The 22,300-nt window shown below is 36.4% G+C and overlaps 1 protein-coding gene across 4 annotated transcripts in view; it reads right to left on the bottom strand.

Annotated features, from left to right (window-relative positions):
• Positions 1–3,256: 3,256 nt before the first annotated feature.
• Positions 3,257–22,300, bottom strand: part of MEMO1 (mediator of cell motility 1) — a 37,899-nt gene continuing 18,855 nt past the window's right edge. For 2 of the 4 annotated variants that reach the window (XM_062490277.1, XM_062490276.1), the window contains 8 exons: positions 18,622–18,703; positions 16,459–16,527; positions 14,435–14,547; positions 13,016–13,127; positions 11,922–12,064; positions 10,727–10,803; positions 5,261–5,365; positions 3,257–3,945 (listed from right to left, as the gene is read on the bottom strand). In XM_062490277.1, the coding sequence (XP_062346261.1) occupies positions 3,814–3,945; positions 5,261–5,365; positions 10,727–10,803; positions 11,922–12,064; positions 13,016–13,127; positions 14,435–14,547; positions 16,459–16,527; positions 18,622–18,703 (833 nt within the window). In that variant the 3' untranslated portion in view covers positions 3,257–3,813. The remainder of the gene's footprint in view (positions 3,946–5,260; positions 5,366–10,726; positions 10,804–11,921; positions 12,065–13,015; positions 13,128–14,434; positions 14,548–16,458; positions 16,528–18,621; positions 18,704–22,300) is intronic. The other 2 variants (XM_062490278.1, XM_062490279.1) reach the window with 2 other exon arrangements.

The following is a 22,300-nucleotide window of genomic DNA, read 5'->3' as shown; positions in this document are numbered from 1 at the left end:
GAAAAAAAATGAAATAAAACAAAATTTAGAGACAATAGATTGTGCATTACTGAGAGAATAAAATAATTTCAGCCCTACAGACTAATTCCAAGTCATGTTTTGCAACCACCTATTGAAAAGGCCATCTGGCTACACTGTGGGTCCCAACCCAAAACATCTCACAGCCTTGACATGCACTACACTGAACCCCTAAATTGGTACTTGGTCACACTAAAGATCTTTTCAAGGCTAACTTTCAGGAAGCTTTGCCACTGATGTAGGAAGGCAAAGGGATTTCAAACATTTCTCCAGAAACACAATAGCTCTGGCAATTTTTTGAGAGTGGATCAGATGTTAGTTAGCACAACTCAGCCTGAGGAAATAGCAACAGCAAATCATGGTAACTGATACCATTCCAGAACCAAGCATCCTTTGATGCAGAGAAGAGGTTTTTATTTTTTTTTTTCCCTGAGGGAATAAAGGGAAAATTAGAAACAGGAAATGGAAAAACCCTACAGCTACAGAAACAACATGCCTGAAGTACTGTGAGGCTGTGTAGAGGTGTCACACACCCTGTTCCCCCTCCCCCCATCTCACTACTTGACATGTCAATCCCATATCCCCAAGTAAAGCCCAAAGCAATATGCAAGGCTCCTCAGACACAGCACCAAGCCCCTGACTGGGAACCAGTGAGAACAAGAGCTGTCTAAAAAGGCGAGGGCAGACTCAATATTTCTGAAGGCATTGAGAAAGGAGTGCTGCACTGGAGTAGAGGTCCAGCTTCAATGAGAACACTGGATCAAAACCACCCAAGTGATCTTTAAAATAAGCAAACACAGCCAAACTGTTGTTATAACCTGACAAAGGCTGAGAGCTGGAGCAGCTACACCCAACTCACTCCATGTCACGAGGATTTCAAAGCAAGAGGTGGCTCTAAATGTCCACAGAGCCATTCACTGCCCCATAGAATGATGCTGTTTCTGCCTCTGTTTCCTCCTACTTCTGCTGATGCAAAGACAAAGCAGTGGAAGACCTATTGTGCCACTTCAGTGTCAAAAACATTGAACTGAAGAACTATGAACTCAGTAGATAGTGCTTGAGAGGAACTTTTTAAGGGAAGTATTTAAGGGAAATAAAATACATTAAGCTCCTTTGTGAACAACATGAGAACAGAAACACAGAGGAGTATTTCAATCAACATTTTCACAGAGTGAACATTTCTCTAAAATGCCAAAATTTTCAAATGGGAATCATGTCCCTGGCTGGATTTCATGCACCAAAAAGCTCAGGCATTCTGTGCATAGAAGGAAACTCCAGAAAAGTGAGGACTTAATATTCAGTATTGTCTAAACCAGACACTCTTTGTCCCAACATACTATATGCAAATGTATATTTAAATGAGAATAAAATGTGTGGTAAAGCTAAAATAATGAATTAATAATCTTGAGTGAACATTCTTCAGAAGATTCTGCTTTTCCTCCTGACACATCTGAAACACACCAGCAAATAGAGCACTGAAGTCAACTCCTTCCAAGCCCACGAAAGGGGAGAAAAACAAAATCTTGAGTTTTTGAAATCAGGTAGCTCCTGCTTAAAAAAACCCACAAAACCTTTTACAAGGGCTTTTTAAGTTAGAACAGATTTCACAAAGCTTTAAATTTCTCTCTGAGTGGATTTCTGAACTGTCATTGCTGGTTATTACTAGTAGGCACAGAAATTCCCATTTTAATTAGAAACTTTATTTTGAAATACATTGTACAGTTTACATGTGAAGTGCTTTCAATATAAGATATTTAATAACATTATGCTGGCAAAATGGCTGACCAATTTCCTCAAAGCTCTTCCAGTTATGGGCTTTTATCATTAAAACTATCTTACTGAACTAAGATGCAACTTAGTAATTAGCTTCTGAATAAAAATGCCTATGTTTACCTTAGGGAGAAAGTATATACTTAACTGTACGTTTCAATAGTGATAAGCATTTGGCATAAGACTGAAAGAATCCTAAGCCCTAATTAAACTTGTATTCACCAAATATTTTTAAAAACAACTTCATGATCAAACTACTTTGTTAATAAGGCACAGTCAGACAAGTATTTACAAAGACTGGCTACCAATTCAGTTTTACCTGCATAGCCTTCTTGCTGGTCTGTCAACAGTAATCTGAAAGTTGTTTTCCCTGTCTGCTGCTGAGACTTCCCAAGAACAAGGCAGAGCAGTAAGGCAACTAAAAGAACAGGCATGCACAGGAGTTTGGCATTTGGGATGGATTTTGAACATCTGCAAAGTAGTTCATTTTATAAATGGAGCATTCACCTGCTATTATTAAAATGGTGGCCAGCTGTGATAAGGTAAGTAGAAGTGATGCAAGCACAGGGTATTTTCAAAGGAATAAACCACATGTCTGGTATGCCTTCAGCTAAGACTTCGCATGAAGCAATTCCCACAGTTTTCAGAGATAATCTAAATTGAATTCTGAAATTCCTCTCTGCTGCTTAGAAAACCTGAATGTACCAGGAGGTTTCTTGATAGCAGGTGAAATATCAATGAATGAATCTCCATTTAGATAATGAGCCAATACTGCATCCTACTTTGCATTTCTTATTAGAATGAAAGGAAGTCTTTGGGAATGACAACGGAAATCATTACATCGTTATTTTGGCAGCAAGAAAGTTCAAGAACTTTTCACATGGGATGTTTAAGAAACATGAAACAGTTCCACCCACAGTCAAAAAGAATAAAAAATAAAAGTGGGAAAAAATGTGAAGCTTTACCTTCCCCTTCCAAATAATCTTTGAGGAATAATTGCTCAAGATTAGCACTGCATGGCTTCTGTGGCCTATGAATGCCAGATAGATACTCTAAGAATTATCATTTTCAAGCTACTGTTTGTTTTCAATTTTTAGTAACTTCAAACAAAAATACTTAGTCTATTTCACTTGAATAATCAAAATGATCATAAAAATCACTAAAAGTGTATTGCTGATACAAATTTGTATCACTTACTAAAAGATACTACTTCATAGATTAATTGTGCAACAAAAAAGATTAGACTATACAAAAGGTTTTCCAAATTCTTTTGCACAGCTGAACTCATAGTGCAGGTTTAAGATAAAAAAATCTGTAAATGATGTAGTCCAACAGATGTTGAATACAAAATACATTCTAAAGTATTTTAAAGAATGGCTGAATTATCAAGCATAAGAACTGAGAATAAAGAATGTTAATGACAAGCAGCCACATACAGAACACAAAGCAATAAGTTTAAATCAGACTATTTTGGTTTGTGTAGCCCTTTATTAGCAACTAAAATAGAAGATATCTGTTGTACATCACGGGTAGTAACTGACTATACTGGAGTTTTATTATATTCTAATACAGAATCATTTATAAATGCGTTGTTTTCCTTTTTTTTCTTTTATTAAAAAGCTTCCACCCCCTTTTCCCGCTTACAACTTGCAAAACTATTCTGAAAGCTGAATATATGTGCACAGGTCTGCAAAGAGTGCAAATTTAGGATATGGTAAATGCTTTACATGTTGTATTTTTAAGGACAGTCTACCACCATGCCTTTATAGCCATTATCTTTTCCAAAGAAAAAAAACCACTCTCACAAAAAGCTCTGATACCAGTCTTCCTTCCATTGTCCTAAACAAGAAAGCATTCTTAAATGAGTTGAAACTAAGGAAGGACTACACCTACTAGAAAAGAACAGAGTTCTATTAGTTTGAGGTTTCAGTATACCCAAAGACCAGGGACTGTATCTTTGTAAGGGCTAGGCTGGGACCCCGTATACAGAGTGTGTGCAGGTGCCATCCCTGAGCATTCAGCAGTTCAGTGGACCATAAGTGCTCCAGCTGCATAACTCACTGAGCTGTCTTGCCAGTTTCGACACTGACTTGACTGAGCATAATTCAAAAACGAAAAGCTCATATTCATTCCATTCTTCTGGAGCTCGTTGATAGCCTGAGGAGAGAAAAAGAGCTGTTTAAAAAAAGGTATCAGTGAAATTACATTCCCTAGATCTCAAAGGTCCTTGCACCATCTCTCATAAGCTCATTATATAAGCACCTCCCAGTAACTAGTGGACCTAGCCCATTTCTGTGCTGTTTCATTCGTTGATGCTTCCCCCACTGCACTGCGCACGTCCATGCAGTTCTCTAAAGCAACACTTAACCTTTCATGATACCTCCTTTAGAAACAGTGTTTTCAGTTCCATGGGGAATTTATACAGAAACACAGATGCAACAGAAAAAACCCAACACTAATAACACTTTCCAGATTCTCCTCATTAAGGAGAAAGAAGGCACAAGGACAACTTATTAAAGTGTGACAATTGGCAAAAGCGAATGAATAGAATTCAGCTGTGATTCACTGCAAAACTAATAATTATCTGAGGGCAAGTGTTGGGTACATTTGCAGAGTTATCATACTGAACTTTGCTATATGCATCCCCAACATTGATACTGTTCATACAAACTATTACAGACTCCACTTTACAAGGTTCCTCTCTATGTTCTCCATTCAGACTGTATTCCCAGTCAATTAAGTTTTCCCTTTTAACAAAGTTAACATGCTTCATGTTTCAGATTTGAATTACAGTAAAAATACAGTGAGAGCCACTCAAGTAGTATGACCAATCTTCAGCATTCCACCAGTGCTGTAAAGCAGCTGTGACCAAATTTAGATAACTAAGTTAAGCCAGGTTTACACCTGCCCTACATCACCAAAGCAGAATACAATAACCAGAAAGTAATCTGAATTCTAATTGCTCTTAATTTATGAGTTAATGGTGCTCTGCACTAATACTTACAGAGGCCATATTTGGCCTCTGTAATATCTCACCATATTTGCAAAATTCAAAAACACTGCCAGACATCACAAGGCACTCACAATAGCTAGCTAATAGCAATATACAGAAAATAAATACATGGTTCATAAGTACAGATTCAAAAGAGTAAGTACATGCTTCTTCAGGGAGATGGGTTTATTTGTTCATTTATTTAGGGCCAAGAGAAAGTGAATTATTGCATTTCATTGAAATTCAAAAGGATTGTGGTATCTCCTCTCCCTTAGGGAACTGAAAGCCCTCCGCTCTTTCAAGAGCTTACTTTTGTCTATATGCAAGACACAAAAATCAGAGACCAAATTGAGAACACTTTAAAAATTTAATTTAAGGTTTGATATTTCAGAACTAAGGAATATTGCAGCAATATTATGTCTTACAAATACAAGCATTTTTCCATAAGTTACATTCTTCAACAAATCAAAGGTTACTCACATTTAATAGCACTCCAATAGGATGTCTTCCACATATTGTATTATGGTATTTCTTCAAGTAATTGCTAAAAGATACAGGATCTAGCTGCTCTATAATGCTCATACCCTGAAAAAGAATTGATAGCAATAATTACATAACACATTTCACAAGCAGGTGTTTATACATCATCTATTTGTTACAACAGAGCAGGAGGAGAAGCCCTTTACTTTGCACAAAGGACATCAAGGGAATCTCAGCATGTGAGCTCTAGCTTGTAGTCATCTGGTTTCCATTCCTTGCCAAACTAGAAGTGCAGGAGCTCTTCCAAAGCTGTCAATAATCAACAGACCTGTGAAGTTATCTTTGCAAATACCAGTGAAGCTCATGTTAAAAAAGCTCCTCCTGCAGACTAGCTGACCCCCACCCTCCAAGACTGCCCTACTTCCGTACGATTTGGCTACAGCTATAACCAGACAAATTTACTAAAAGGGTAAAGCAGGAAGAAGTTGTGCCTCTATCTGCTCTCCCTGGTAACAAAGTTCAGGGCCAGGCACTTGTCTGGGACTTCTGGATGTCCAAAAACCCTAGATAAAACCAACACTATACACATGCAATTCACACGCATAACAAGTGCGATATAGCCTGGACAAATCAGGCATGCAAGGTAGTTGATCTGGGCATAGCCCGGCCACTTGCTCAGAGCATAAAAATCAGATCTAGAAAACCTCTAAAGAACTATCAAGTTGGTGCACAATGGAAATGTAAGAACCAGATGTTACTTCTACTTTACATTTGACAGTCACATGTATACATCCTTTCCTCCATTGAGAGCAAGACCCATGATCCCATGGAGTCATGCTAAGAATACCAGCACACGTATGGAAAACAAAACCTTTCACACATAAAAACATTTGCATTCTTAAAAGCAAAAAGAATCTTACAACTCCAGATAGAGCCTACTCTTACCCCATCCCATAAAGCAGACCAAACACCATGAAAGTAGTTTAAAAACAAGTCTGAATCAATTATTGTCTGTTTCATCATGAGTTTGCTCTTTTGCCTGTATTAGATTCCATCCCCTTCTTTTCCTTCTTCTGAAAATTATTAATTCCTTCATCAGGGAAATGAGCTCCAGACACTCACTAACTCAATAAAATACATAGTTATGCTGCTTCTGTTGGTGAAACAGTAAGTTCTTCTTTAGAGACTTAAAAAAAACCCATACTTTGCATGGGAATAACTGGAGGTTGATACCAGAAAGGGAGATAATTTCTTCTAAGATTTCTACATTTGTCCCAGCTCTTTCCCTACTTTTGGGTGATAGATGGATAAACCACAATGCAGGAAGCAGTCAGTGTGAAGTCTCCACCTCAAGAGTGAAATCTCCAGAACACTCTGCAAGGGTGTTGGCTGATCTGGCAGATATCTGCTAATTAATCAGGCTGGATCACAGCTTACAATGGAGGAGCAGAATATTCCCAGGAGAGCTGGGAGAATTATAAAACAGCAACGGTAACGACTACCCTTGTGTACTTTTAAAGAAACAGACATAAGATGAATTCATAAAGAAATATGTTTCATGGAAAAACAAAACCAAGCTAAGCTGGCCAATTGGTGGTAAGAGCTCAGTTCTTCTGGAGTCATGGAGAGGGTGTCTGGACCCCTCACCAGTAATCACAGCTATTAATCACTCCAGATCTACAGTGTAAATGAGTGCCAAAAAATAATGGTAGCTATCTTCTAACTAGCAGTGATTACACAGATACCCCTTTGCATTTCCAAAGCATATCTTCCAACCATCTATTTACTTGTAGATTGTACATGTCAATACACACCAAAAGAGAGAACTAAACTTGACTTCATACTCAAGTGAAACTATAGATGCATAAGGCACTTACTCAGCTACCGAACAGTTCATGAGAATATATTTTATCTGTTTCTAAAACCTTTTCATAACCTTTTAGAAAATGAAAATGGCTGATCAATTGAGAGACCCGTTTTACAGTTGTAAGTCACTGGAACATACTGGGCAGAGGCATTTGAGCATTTGTCTCAAATGAATGGACATGGCTTTATGAGAATGCCTAGTAAGCTTATTTCAATGCACAGTTCAGCACTGCAAAACATTTACAGCTATGCAGTTCATCCCAGAAAATGCTAACAGAGTTCCATACATCAGAGACTGGAGAAAATCTATAGGCAGTTGGTACAAACAGATGTCCTATAAGCATTAGGTTGTACTGAATTTTTCAGTCTTTTGGATTTAAAATTCCTTGTGGCAGAGGAGCAAAGACTATCAGGCTTGTTTCTCAGTCTAAAATGTTGTTGAGGAACAAAGGAAATACTTTTGCCATGTTGAGTTTTATAAAAAGCAGAGGTATGAACCTAATAACTTCCAGTATTTGAAATAACTCAGCCACGCATAGCTCAGAACAGAGTTAAAACACATAAAACCCACATGCTAAAACTGTAAGCTCAGTTCCACAGTTTATCACATGGTCATTACGGCATCACACAGAAATTGTATACCTCAGTTATCCAGATACAGCTAATGGCATCTACAACATCCTAGCACAGTGCACTTAATATGATTAAAAAGTTACATTTTAAAATATCACCCCTTAATACTATCTACAAGCCTACAAAAAAACTTCAAAAATAATCACCCCACACACATACCCCAAACAAACAAAAATGCCCTCCAACAACCTATAGGCTCATTTTATACCATATGCCAATAATGCTTTGGCTGGTCATGTTAAAATTTTGTCATCAGTTATTTCAGCTGTTTCTTCACACTTAAAGATCTAAACTAATAGCACTCCAATGGTAGTGGAAACAAACTTGGTCTTAGTACCATCCAGCCCAACTATTTTTGCATGTGTGAATCACTCAGACTGCACAACAAATAACCACCAGGAAAACTACTGTCTGGGCACAGAGAAAAGAACAGGGACCTGGGCATCCATGCAGAGACTCAATCTTACACTGTGTCCAGCCTAAGAAACTTTCCCAGGCTGGAGCACTGTGGAAGGTCCCGGCACACTGTAGCAGCCACCAGAATTCAGCAGGTTATTAGAAGTACCTGAGAAGCCCTTGGTGCTAAGTATTTTTCCTGGACAATAAGTACTGGCTATTCCTGCACAGCACTCCTCAGTGCCTGCATTTTTCCCCATCAGCATTCAGGGTAACACAATCCCCCCATACAGTATCCTATACCAAATATATGCTCATATAAAATGAGCAATGAGGCAGTGAAGATTGGAGTAGTCTTCATTTTCTGGCTAGTCAACCAAAAACAATTACTGTTCAGCAATGCCTTATAAAATACTTCCCCAACTTCTGTGTAAAATGACAATGTGTTGCAGGTTATGATACACAAACTATTGCACATCAGCTGCTCAGTTATAACTCTTTATTTGAGGATTTCCCCTTCTAACCACGAGGCTATTTCCTCCTTTTGCCATTACAGCACAGTGTGCTGTGGTGACAGTGCTCAGATCAACAATTCCTAAGGAGAAACTGATGTCTGCCTAGCAATATTCAGTACTCTGTATTTGCTTTATGCTGGAGTCTAATGGCTCTAAACTTCAATGCCCAAAGTGTTCAGCAGTTTTTATGCACTTAGGTGAGAAAATGCATCCATATGTAATGTCCAGTCCAATTAAGGAAAAGGCCATCATATTCCCACAAAGGTATTTCTAAGGAAAATTGATTTCATCTTGCCCCAGAACACCTTCCTGCTTATTAAGTGCTCAGCTGACTGCTTTCCTAGTTAGGGCCAATAAAACTAAGCCAGTTTTAGTATAGTTTTGTCTCTATCTTAATGCTGTTTTGTCTGTGTAGAGGCCTACTGATTACAACAGTACAAGTTTTGTTTAGCATGTCAAATCACATGAAAAAAATCCAATACTTATCTAAAGAAACCAAAAGTAGCCAAGTGGGACACAAATTGAACAAACTTCCAAAAATTGGAATAATGTGACCAGGAGATCTTTGTGATATTGCTAACAAGATATCTCTGAAAATCACCCAAAGCAAACCTTCCTCCATATAGTAACTGAATATGGAGTCATGTGTTCAGATATGGCATGATATAAACAAGCAAAAAATAACCACAGTATGCTGCTATACAGCATGTTTAGTTTTCCAGTTAAACTAGAGATTGAAAAAGCACTTTCATAGTTATTAAACAGTAGACATGATTTTCCATGTTACAAAAAATGTCACTTCCATTTAGCTGAGTAACTACCAAAAGGAAGAGTTGGTGCAGCAATATATTCCCTAAAAGTAATTAAATGCCAAAGTCCAGTCTTTCTTCAAGCTTTCACCACAGAAATTAACAAGGGGAAACTAATGTTGGCTAATGCACTATAATCTGCTCTGCTGCAAAAATACTCTAGGCTGCTGATTCTGGGATTCTGTAGGAAAACTTTTCTTGATAGAGAAACCTCTCAACTGATGACAAGAATTATTAAAAATGGGATAAACAGAATTAAGGGAAATTATTTACTGTTATTACTTCTATTCCAGTGATGAATAGTAGAAAAATGAAGAGGTTAATATGTATACCCAAAGCAAAAAAGTCTAGAGATCTCTCCAGCAGATAGGATTTATCCCTTCAAGACAAGGAAAAAATTAATGAATAAAATTAATGAATAAAAACAGCTCTCTTCTAACAGATTCTACAGAAGTTACATAAACAATGCAAACAGTTGTAAAACAAATTTTAAGGTTACATATTTCCCAAAGAATTACTTCGTTCTGTTCTTTTAGTGTTGAACATGAAGTTGTTTGGTTTGTTTTTTTTTTTTTTTTTTATTTTAAGAACTCTTTGGCTCCTGTGATGGCAAAAAAAAAAAAAAATGCAGGATAATTGGCATTGGACCTTTATGTATTTAGCATTCCTTTCAGCCTTTGGCCAAACCCAAAATGATATATGGTCTACTGCTTTTTCCCCACCACCTACTACAGAGTAAGGAGCAGGGGGAAGGTTATTCCCAAGGAAACACTGGCTTTCATTTTCCTGACCAGTGCAATGCCCTACAGCCTTTCCTCCTCCAAATGGATGTTGCGAAACCTTTGCATGATTACAATGCTGTTTCTACATTGAGGTATCACAGCTACCAAGCTGGAACTACTACAGTTCTCCATACATAATTTTTCTTGATTTTCATAAACATAAGAGGGTATGTGGACAGAAATCATGTTACATTTTAGGCCATTTTAGGTAGGTGAACATGCATTTATTCTCATTAATTATTCTTACTAGTTTATACCCGCCATATACTTGTGTGCAGTCAGAAAAAGGGAGGATACTAGCTAAAACCAGCAGCTAAATTCTTATTGTGGTAAACAAAGGAAAATTATACATTCGATAGAATAATTGATCTATAATATCTTGTTAGAGAAACTTCTCAAGTTTTCAAAGAAATGGAATGTACAGGAGAATTTTGTTAGTTAGTTCCACCAAATCTGAAAACTTACCATTTTATCTAGGTGCTCAATGGATCTATAAATTTCTCCTTGGGATTCATCATAGTAACTGTAACGGAACCTCTGACCTTGAAACAAAAATCATGTATAAAATAAAAAAGGGAAAAATTGTAGCTAAACCACTCCCTAATACTTACTAAATATTTGAAAGTATAATACTTATAAAGTAGTAATCTTCATTTATTTTAGACTTTTTAGCTCCACAGAGGAAATTCTAGGGCAACCATGAAGTAGCAGCCCAGAATTAAAGTAAAAAAAAAAAATACATGATGGATGGCTATATTCCTAAAGAGAAATCTACTACTTAGAACTGACACTGAAGTGTCACTCACTAATTGCCTCTTATTGCCTAGGAATCTGATTCTGTAACTGAAGAAGTAAAACAACATTTCATTTCTCTATCCCTCTTGATTAAGTCAGCCATGGAGTCAGGCTACTTCTGCCTGCATAATACCCACAGTAAATGAAGGTTAAAAGAAAAAATTCATGATAATTCAATGAGCAGTTCTGGATGGGTCATTAGCCACAAAAGGACCAGGTCATTCTTAAATACCACCTACTCCATAATTCAAAGATGAGTGAAACATGCACTTAATTAAGTTGACCAAAGATGACAATGTGTCACATATCTGTCTGAAGCACTCTCTTTTCCAGCTACTATCACACTTAGAAGAAAAATAAAATGATAAATCAGGACAGAAGTCAAGGCTTCTGGAGTCTTTATGGCTCTGCCACCAAGATGAACTGGGGTAGCACTGGTGAATTGGCATAAATAATGCATCTGCTGTCTTACCCAGTAGTAAAACATACAAAACTTATTTCTGCCAGAGGAATGTGGCTGTGCCCAGTGAATTTTTAGCTAATTAGTCTTGAAAGTTGTTTTGAGTGCTTAAAAGATGAGTAAAAAGAGCAAGCAACTTCAATTATTTCATTGTAACAGTAAAGCGATGTATATAAATCCATACACCTTGACCATTTATTTCCTCCACTACAATGAAAACAAATTACCACATTAATATTTTTACCTATTATCACAGATTTTAAAGACTTTTTAACTTCATGAAGGCATTTAAGTTGCAAAAATTAATTTATCAGAAGTTAAAATGTGCAATGTTTAATAAAATACATTATTTGAAAATAGCTACAAAATACTTAATATACTCTTATAATGAGATATGAAACTTACCCCAATGGCAAAAGTCAGAAGAAACCACAAAGAGATTACTAGGATCAGCTAGGTATTTACTGAAGAGTTTTCCAAATTCCTGCTCTTTTGACTCACTCAGTGCTCCGACCAACACAGGAATAATAGTAAACTCATCCTTATGGCTTATAAGCAAAAGAAAAAAGGTTGTAATTCAAGTAACATCTAAAGCTTTTTCAGGGCTTGCTAACTGAAACTGCAGAATGTTTTAAAAGGTTGTTATTGATTTGAGGATACTAATTTGGTAAGGTTATACTAGGGGGTTTTTTAGAACCTTAAGGTACTTCAGTTTCAGAAAACACACACCCCCAAAACCAGTATTTCTCTCTGCTGCAAAATAAAAATACCAAGCAAACAAAAACAAAAGACATAGTGAAATCAGCAGTGAAGTAAGAAGTAAATTTTCCCTGTATAGATGCTCTATGTTGGGTAATTCTCCAAAGTGCATGAAACGTATATGAAAGTGCTCATCACAGTACTCAGGTATATACTGATACTCTAGGGAAAATTCAAAACACAATGGAAATTTAAAAAAAAAAAAAAAAAAAAAAAAAAAAAAAAAAAAAAAAAAAAAAAAGGATGGGGCACATGTTAAGGAAGAAACCCCAACACAGATTGACAATTTTTACTTAAAGTAAACATCTGAAACAGAAGCTACAAACACACCCCTTATTTCAAAATTAGTATTAAGGCTCCAAACAAACTTAAAATCCCACACAAAACTATTTGAACTTCTTTCAGAGATGCCTTGAAAAGTGGGGGAAGAAAAATCAGCTATTAAAAAAAGTTCAGGAAAGCATATCTAATACTAAGTCTATTAAGTCAACCTGTTTATAAGAGGTGTTACAACTTCATCATTTAGGTGTTCTGCTCACAGTTGCAATTACAGAAACTTATCCTAGTCTCTGACTCTCTCCTTACCAAAATTTTTATTGGGGGATAGGGGAATATGAGCATTATATACACCATAAGGTCTTCTATGCCATAAAATGTGTTATTTCCTACTGCACTTAACAGCAGCTCGAACATTTAATGCACATAATGTTCATTCTTGCAGAAGTAATGAGCCCTAGTACCTTTCCATGGCTTTAGCAGTATAAGGCAAATGCATTTCAATACTGTGTTCATCTTCATCTGTCTGTAGGGACATGCGCTCAAACATTCCAGTCTTCCACAATTCTCCATAAACTGAAATGAAATAAAGATCAGTTTTTACTACTTTTCTTGGCTTATTTTTGAAAACTACTTCAAGTGCAGAAGGCAAGCTACAGTGTACCTTTATCAGAACATACCCACTATAAAAAATTACTTGCCTCCGAGGGCTATTATCATAAACCATTTGTTTCTAAATAAATTCAGAACTAAAGTTATGTTCAAGTCATTACAATATAAACAGAATTGATTCAGTTTAGGAAACATGTTAAATCAGTGACCTTATTAGTATATTAAAAAATATTTTCAGTTATGATACAAAATTTAATTACACAAACAAAACACGTTTGAAAAGACACATGCATTTGCCCAGTCAGCGAATTTTAGTTTTCATAAACTGCCCATTATATGTTTTAAAAAAATAACAATTAATCAGATGAGATATTGCTTGATTTTTTACTGTGTAAATGAATTTATTATTGACTGAATTATGAAATCTAGAAACAGCCACAACTGATTAAGTAATCCACATTTGTAAGTTATCTTTTCTGCTCTCAAGTATGCTTGAGAGTACACAGAGTTATGTCCATATTTTGATAATTCTCCACTGGATCAAGGATTTGATATAGGGCTGTGCCACCTTCTTGACTCCATAAAGGAGTGCTACAGAAAGCAAAACTTGGCTTACCCAAGGAAATTTCCACAGGCACTACATAGAAAGCCTGACTAGCTTGGTTAATCACTGTTACAATGAAACACATTTGTGCTAATTAGCCTTTCTGAATAAAGATACTGTTATCACTTAGGCATACCTCAAAATACATAAAAGCCAAAATATGAAATTCATCTTCATTGCACTTAGTTCAAAAGGCTGGCATTTCACAGACTAACAGTTTCTAAGTTTGCAAGTTAAAGAGTCACATGCAATCCAAATAAAAGCAATTTTTGGTTTCTCTGTTATTCTTTGTCCAGAAATCCAACTCAAGTCCACTAAAGAATCTTTCTTTCCAGCCAGAACATTTCACATGAGAACGGAGATGATGTTTAGTGAGTTATTGTAACACACTTTTTACTTTTAAAACCTTGAGGCACGCACTCAAAATTGAATAGATAAGCAAAAATTTAGAATTCTTGCCAGAAGGAAGGGAGATGCTATGGTTATAGTGTGACCATGTCTGAAACAACCAGGATCACTCAGAAGTTAGTTTTTGTTGCACTAGAACCAGATTTGCACTTGTATGCCACTTACAGCAAGGAAGTGCCCAACAAGAACGTCCTCAGCACTGTAGTACCACAGTCAATACTCAAGCCTCAGTGAAGTCCAAGCTTTATAATGCACTTACTCTTTTGGTCAATTCGAAGATCATACAGAGGTGTTCTGTAAATGTCCACACTGGAAAGTGCACATCGGGAGAGGGGCACGTGATGGGAAGGCCCAAGAATGAAAATTTTTCGGCTACAACAATTAACACAAAAGGCCACAATTTAGACAACTGCAATTGTACAGCACCTCAGCTTAGAGTAACAAGTTTCATAAAAGCATACAAAGTAATAATACTTTCTCATGGCTGCAATAGTTTTACTCTGTTGCCAGTAAGACCCCAGATCAATCCATGGCCCCACCTTGTTTGGTATCTCAGGAATTATCACGAGATCCATTCAAATAATGTTGTAGCCTTAATTTTCTTAAGCAGGTTACATATCAGAGGGCATTCAGTTAGAAATTTGTCTGACTTCATTCATTTGGAGGCTGAATGTTGCATTACAGCCACTTAGATTTCTGAATTCTCTCGTTGAATCAACACAACCTTCAGCCACTCACCACCTTCAATGCATACAGGATCAAATAATTATGGCTTTATCATCTAGTCACAGTTTTTCACTTATTTACTTGATTAGCCTTACTTAGGTTTCACTAAATTAAAATTTCAGTCCTTTTCAAATGCTGGGTTTATGTTGTTATATGTTATGGTTTTTTTGCTGTTGCATCAACAACAGAGACTTGGACCTGCACATTCATAGCTTTAGCTGATACTGCAACCTTTACATGTCATCATGACATCTTTATTTCATCAAGTCCTCAGTTCCTGGCTCTTGATTAGATGTTAAGGGTCTCCTGCCACAAGACTAACAAGAAAAAAGAAAAAGAAAATACAGGCAATTCAGCTTTTCAGATTCAGGATTACATAATCTTGTTTCTGGCACTGAATTAAAGGGGTGGGAGACATGTATAGTCCTAAGGGGTTTTTTCTTAAACCCTTACACAGGGAGTGCTATAACAAGGTATACTAAAACACAAATTTCCTGCAAAGCTAATAAAAAGAAATATCCAAATATGCAATAGTTTAGCTCTAAGATCAATTCTAAACATCTCATGCAAGAAAAAGGAAATGATCCAGCAAGTTCGACCAATTCATTATCAGGGAACCTAGAGAATGCAGCTTGTTCTGGAAATTTTAGAGAAATTAGCTATCTGTCATACCTTTTTCACATAATTTGAAATAGTTTAGAAAGAAATAAAACCATTGCCTTTAAAGAGTATTACAGTGTGTTATCTTATGAACAACTAGTAAGTTTAGCCAGTTTTTATTTAGCATTGCAAAATACATACTTTGAGTAAATACCAGAGTTCTTTTATACTTTTTGTCATTAAACAAAAAGTTGCAGTCAGCAGAACATAAGAATTATATTCCTTTACCCAAAAATAACTGGATTCATATCTTCAGAGGCAGGCACAGGGTACGCATTTTTGTTGGGTTTTTTTGTGTTTTTTTAAAGTTTTTCTTTTTAAAAATTTGTTAGAAACAAAAGCCCATTTAAAATTATTGGAACAATTAATTTTCATTGGCTTCACATATTATATAAACACACTGGTCATTGCCTCCACAGCAGAAGGGAATCCTGGCAGTATTCAACCCATAATCCTGCACTACAAGACCGATGTAGAATCATGGTCAAGTATTTTAATAGACTTAATAAAACAAACAAAACCTCCCAACAATAACAAAAACCCAAAACAAGCAAATAAGCAAAACAACAAAATCCAAAAAAACCCAACACAAACAGCTTGGGCTTTTATAAAAGCAGTGGAAAATAAGTAATAAACTGCAAAAATCTTTAATCCCTCCTTTGTAAAAAGTTTGTTACCAGTTATTTTAACAATATTCCTTTTTTTCCCCTTTTGTAACATCCAATTTGAACATCTACGATGTTAAAACAAAAGTTATGCATAGAAGGCTAAAAAGAATACAAAATTAAAATGTGAGTACTTCAATATATAAGAATGTAACAAGAACATTCCACTTATCAGAGGAATTTATTGCAACCTCAGGGTCTTAGGCTTTGTAAAGAAAGCTGTAATACTCACGTGATATTTGGATCCACTTGTTTGTAAGCATGGGCTGCACAAGACCCACAATAGGTATATCCTGCATGCCTGCAAACCAAAGTGTACAAAACGTTAAGATTTAAATATTGCTCAAAGTCTTAAATATGTTGATACTCAGTGTTAATCTCTCAGCATTTATTTTTTGTCCCCGGTGAACTAGAAATTGTAAGAGTGATCCAAAACTGAAAAAGCAGGAAAGCACTGCTGCAGTATTGATCACACAAGACAAGTATTTATTGAAGAACTGGCAGTGACCATTTACTGACCAGTTAATAAACTATCAGTGACCATTGAACAATCAGGAAACCCCCAGACCAGAGGACCTTCCCTTGTCTGTAAGGGATGTATGTGGACCACACAACTGCTGTTATCAGAAGCTCATGGTAATGCTAACAGTGCAGCCAGGGAACAAGGGAGTGGCAAATTCCTGGAGAAAGCTCTTCTAACCACACTCCAGCAACCGAATATAACTACAGTAGAGAGGTCTTGGCAAAGAAAGAACTACCTGTCAGAGTAGATAAAGAGAATAAAAATGCTCTGTCATTGAAGAATAACTTAGTGACAGAAAAAAGGAGCACATGGAAAGGAGTGGAAGGCAGCATGCTAGTTTTTTCTGCAGGTGATGAGCTGCATGCTTTACCATCTCTTATCAGTCTGGCCTGGTCCTTTCTCAATCTCTCTTTCTCTGTGGCCAAAGCAACTTCTAATTATTTTGACTAGTAGCTTCAAATATTGCCTTCAAATATGAAGACACATATTGTCCTCTTCAAGACACATAATGGTCTCTTCAAGACCCTTAAAACAGGTGAAAATTCACTTTACACTGCTAAAACCATTAATTTCAGAGAACATTTGTTCCTAGAGTCCCAGGTCAAGTGGCTTCTGGTCACTCAGCAGTACGCCCACACCACAGCTTTACACAACGACACTGAGAATGATGCATGCTGCAAGCAAGCCCTGAGGTATACAGGATGTTTGAAGATACAAATTGCCATTGAAAGCACTGAAGGATTTTATATATATTTATATGTATGTATGCTCAGATGCATCTATATTAATCCACAGATTGATACCCGGAGCAAGTTACCTTCAAAATGACCCTGGGATTTTAGTTCACTTACCCCCCTCATTCTAAAGACTTCAGAAAGGTAATAACATACATACTAAGGGAAGAAACAGGAGACTGAGACCTCACAAATGAGCAAGGTATGTTATTAGGCAATGTCAAAAAAGCCTGCTGAAATATTCCCTCTACAGGGAACAAGAAGCTACAGGCTTCTTCCATATTCCATGAAAATATTAGACACATTCCTCTTCCCAGGTGGCAAAAAAAAGGAACACAGTTAACAAAAAAATGTGGTGAGACCACAGGAAGACCCCCATGAGTTCTGGAAAAAGAACCAAACTACACAATCTGTAGCTGAGAGGTCTCTTTCCCAACATTCCTGCAAGAAAGACTAAGGTAGATGTGGGACAATTTCTTCAGCATACTCAATACTATATGCAATACTTCAGACATTATGACAATGCTATGCTAGCACAGGAAAAACATCACAGTTAATATGCTTCTTCTAGTGTTTCCTTCCAACTCATAATTACTTGGAATGACCAACATATTTTGTCATTACGTATCCCAGCTATCTTCAGGAAATAGAATTCTACCTAAATAGTTCAGATGATTCCTATTTCAGCTGTGGACAAATAGCTCAAACAAAACCAAACTAAAATAACAAAGTAAACTATGTTGGACAGTTGAATAGTGTTTAATTACTTCTTCCTTTCAAGCTTTGCTAAATTTTATTTAGGGGGTGTGAGGGATGAAGGAGTTTTGCTTATTTTGTTTTTGACTTTTTTTTTTCCCTGTTATTGGAGGGGTTATGCTGTTTTACTCATTAATAGACCCATCTTACTGGGTCACAGAGAAACATTATGTGTGCAGTCCATCTGCAAAAGCAAGCTAATCATACATCCAAACATGCACAGATTTCTGCCATTCTATGCTATATCCAAAATATTTATTTAGAAACCACTAAACACTCCTTTCAGCTAAATACTAGGTTTTGTCAGTTTTCACAATCATTCAGGAAAAAAAAAAAAAACAAACCAAAAACATTTAAACAATCAACTATCAGCTAAACTTACGGTGCAATAATGGCTCTTGCAGGCCTTTTCGTGGACTGTACTTGAGAAAGCCAACCTTCTAGCTGTGCATTCAGCTGGGGTCCTGTGAAGAGACATGGAAATACTGAAGCCATAAAAGAACTTAATACATCTCAAAAATTTACAAATAAAGCTTGAAAGTCCAGCAGATTTAAAAGTAATCTTAAACATTAAAAGCTGGGTTTAAATCTAAAAAAAAAAAAAAAAAAACACAAAAAACAAAAGAAATATCCCCCCAAAATACCCAATGTAACAACAAAAAGAAACTCCAATCCTGTAATGTTGAAGGTTACAATAGGAAAGTTTCAACCTCCTGGTCTGGGAAGTTCATCTATTGCACATCCAAACACACATTTATTGTTTCTTGCTCTGTGAGGACTAACAAATGCATCACTTCACCATTTGAAAGAATGGCTGCTGATTTCAAAAGAACTGCTAACAGATGATTGCTTCCTCTCATAACCATATTTGCAGAATTTAGAAGCAAAAAGTTATTATCTTTATCAAGAGAGCCCAATATAAGAAGATAGCATAATACAAAGGGCTGACACTTGCATGATAGCCAAAGACTATGGTAATAAATCCTTTATTAAGCAAGTGCAAGATCATAATACACAGCACTGTAACCTGGAAAATCTGTAAATGCACAGGAATAAACCAAAAGCAAGAAGACATTATGCTTATCCTAACACCTTAACAACATCTCAATTAATCAACATACACTACAAGTACATAATCACTTAATTGACATTAACTTCGCTAACTGGCCAATCCAGAACTAACATCTTGTTAAACTAAGTTCTGTACTTCAACAAAGTAGCAAATATTCTTCAATCACCTGACAGATGATAAAAAAGCCTTCTAGAAATACAACATTATAAAAATCAAAACCAAACAAGCCACATTTCGATTATTTCCCATCACAAGAAAACTTTCTTATGTTAAGCTATCCTTCAGGAAGCAAGTCCAGTAAATACAGTACAAAATCCTTTCACATTAAAGAACACTAAACAAGCTTTTAAGTGAAACTCATTCAGCTGCTATTGTAACAAGTAATATAACACCAACAAAGAAAATAGATGCACTTTTTTTAGATGATACTATGACTTTGACAGAGCTCTATGCCAGCAGAGTTTATCTATAAAGTACAGTACAGCACACTGCTTTTCTTCTTCCATGCATTTTGTACATCTTTGTATCTTCCCCATGCAGGTGTTGAACTACCAACTGCCAGTGTAAGTCAAAACCAAATTAGGTATCTGAAGTCATCTCACAGATATGTTCCAAACAGCCCTGGCAAGGGCTGACAGCTCACCAAAAGGCTGACAAGAACCACAGAGAACAAGAGAAAATATGTCAACTCTCATAGAATTCAATCAGTCCCTGACCAGGGATAGTCAAAAAGCTCTCCCTAGAAAATGCTGGGGTGAAGGGTAAAGGTGTTGAAGCCATTAGTTTTTATACAAAACTTAAATCCATGTGTTTCTTGAAAAAAAGAATTTCTGTAGTTGTGAAAAGCCCTACCTTCTTATATGAAAGAAGTGACCAAGGGCAGCACCATTTTCCTAAGCCTGCTATTACACCTTGAAAGCCTTAGTTACTGTCTACAACTCTAACTAGATGAAAGAGTGACATAGATTAGCTTCCATCACTCAAGTAATACAGTGATTCTGAGAAATGATGAAATTGTTATAAAAATTCCACCACATAGCAATTTTGTCCTGCTGCTCCTGTTGCTTGGGGAAATTACAAGCAGCCGATGTGCAACAGATATAAGCATACTGACATCTGGAAAATGGGCTATTGGGGAAGCTAAGTAAAACAAAATCTGTCTCTATTTCTACCCCCCATCTAAGATAATATGAGACTAACAAAGCAGCACTCTTTTACAATATTACCACTTTTATTTGTTACATATTTGAGTGAAGAAACAAATCACCTATAAATTTTTTTCCGAATTCTCACAAAGTACGTAGAAAGATAAAATATTTCTTGAATAAAGCTCTTTAGGAGGACACTTCTTTTCCCAACACTGACTACCTAGACTTAAAGATTACTGTGCCCCACCTGACCCATTCTCAAAGAAGAAGATCCAAAGGCAGCACAACTGGAGAAGAGACAGAATTTGTTAAACCAAGGGGAACTCTTCCCCTGCAAGGCACTGTGCTTAGCCCTCCTCCATCCCTTCTTTAACTAGGATTTTTCACTAAGGATGCGGTTAAGGCAGTTTGCCCTTGGTTGAGATAAATCAGGTAACCTGCTGAACAGTTTAAAGACAAATGTCAGAACATCTGGTAATATCCTAAAGCTTCATGATTTCTCAAATCTGACTAGAACTTGCAATCTCACAGTGCAGTACTAGAGTAAAATGACCAGGGTTGGTTAGTGTGCTATTACAGATACACACTCTAACAAAGTAACATTTTCTTCTTAGAGGCAGTAAAATAACAAACATGTATGACCCAAGGGATGAAACTTCTGTCAGTGTTTATTTAAGGACTAAATAACACATCTGCTTTCAGATTTTTTTCCCTTTAATTCCAAGTATAAGGTGCCTGTTTAAAACAATTAATTTTGACCTAATGTAAACTTTCATTTCAGCTTATATTTATCTGCACTATTTTAATAAAATATGCAATCAAATTTGTTTCTCCAGAGGACTAACAGAGAGAATGGAGAGTACAACATACCCGTGACCTTTTAGCTAAAGAAAAAAAAAAAAAAAAAAATCAAACAGCACCCACATAAACTGACAAAAGTATAGCCTACCTGCAGCTTCCTATGCTTACAAATACTTTCAGGAGGATACTCTAGAATTGTAATTTTCTTGTTACCAAATTAGCACCAACTTTTTCTTGATCTGTTCAGAGAACTTTTTCTCCCAGTTTCTCAAACATGAGGATGCTTAAGGCTAAAGTCAAAATATTTGTATTGGTTATATAAAATATAAATAAACCCACACTATCACAGTAGCTATGCTCTGCCATACGGAATTGTATTATAGTAGATGAGTAACTTCTTCATAAGCAAGTAAGTTTTGTTCATATTTAAATGAAGCTTAACTAGAAAAACAGTCATCAAGTGAACATGCAGTGAACATGCATCTCCTTAGCTGACCAGCATGGACAGCAAGCAGCACTGCCACCTGTGTATTCTCTTGCTGTTGTGGTGGGAGGTAAAAGAGGTCCTGGCTCCTTGGGCCTCAGGTGGAAAGCTCATCTTGAGAAAGCTGGCAGGATGAGAGCAACAGGGGTTTTAAAGCTAACAGAAAACCTTATAGGTGCAATTTTTGGATGCAACAATCAATATACTTTAGCATTAATGCTGTAAGTAATACCTTACATCGATCAAAAGAAGATTAAGCTGCAAAATATGAGCTTCACTGAAGTATATAACATTAGGACCCGCATTTCAATCCTATGAAGTCGGATATAAACATAGGTGTGTAATGAAAGATTTCTGACGTTATCTGTGGATGTTTCACTTCCTGTTTTGTTTCAAAAACCAGGAGAAGTTATGCCAAGGTTTAAAATAATTGCAAGCACAGACCAAGTCTCCACTAGGCAAATTTATGGAAACAACTACAGACAGCATTTATTCAATTATCGTGCCTAAAAGGACAACTTATTTTAACAATCAACATTATCCCATCACAAGGCTC

The sequence above is a fragment of the Cinclus cinclus genome, chromosome 3 (assembly GCF_963662255.1).
Source record: "Cinclus cinclus chromosome 3, bCinCin1.1, whole genome shotgun sequence".
NCBI classification, from domain to species: domain Eukaryota; kingdom Metazoa; phylum Chordata; class Aves; order Passeriformes; family Cinclidae; genus Cinclus; species Cinclus cinclus.
This window is presented reverse-complemented; position numbering and strand designations above follow the sequence as displayed.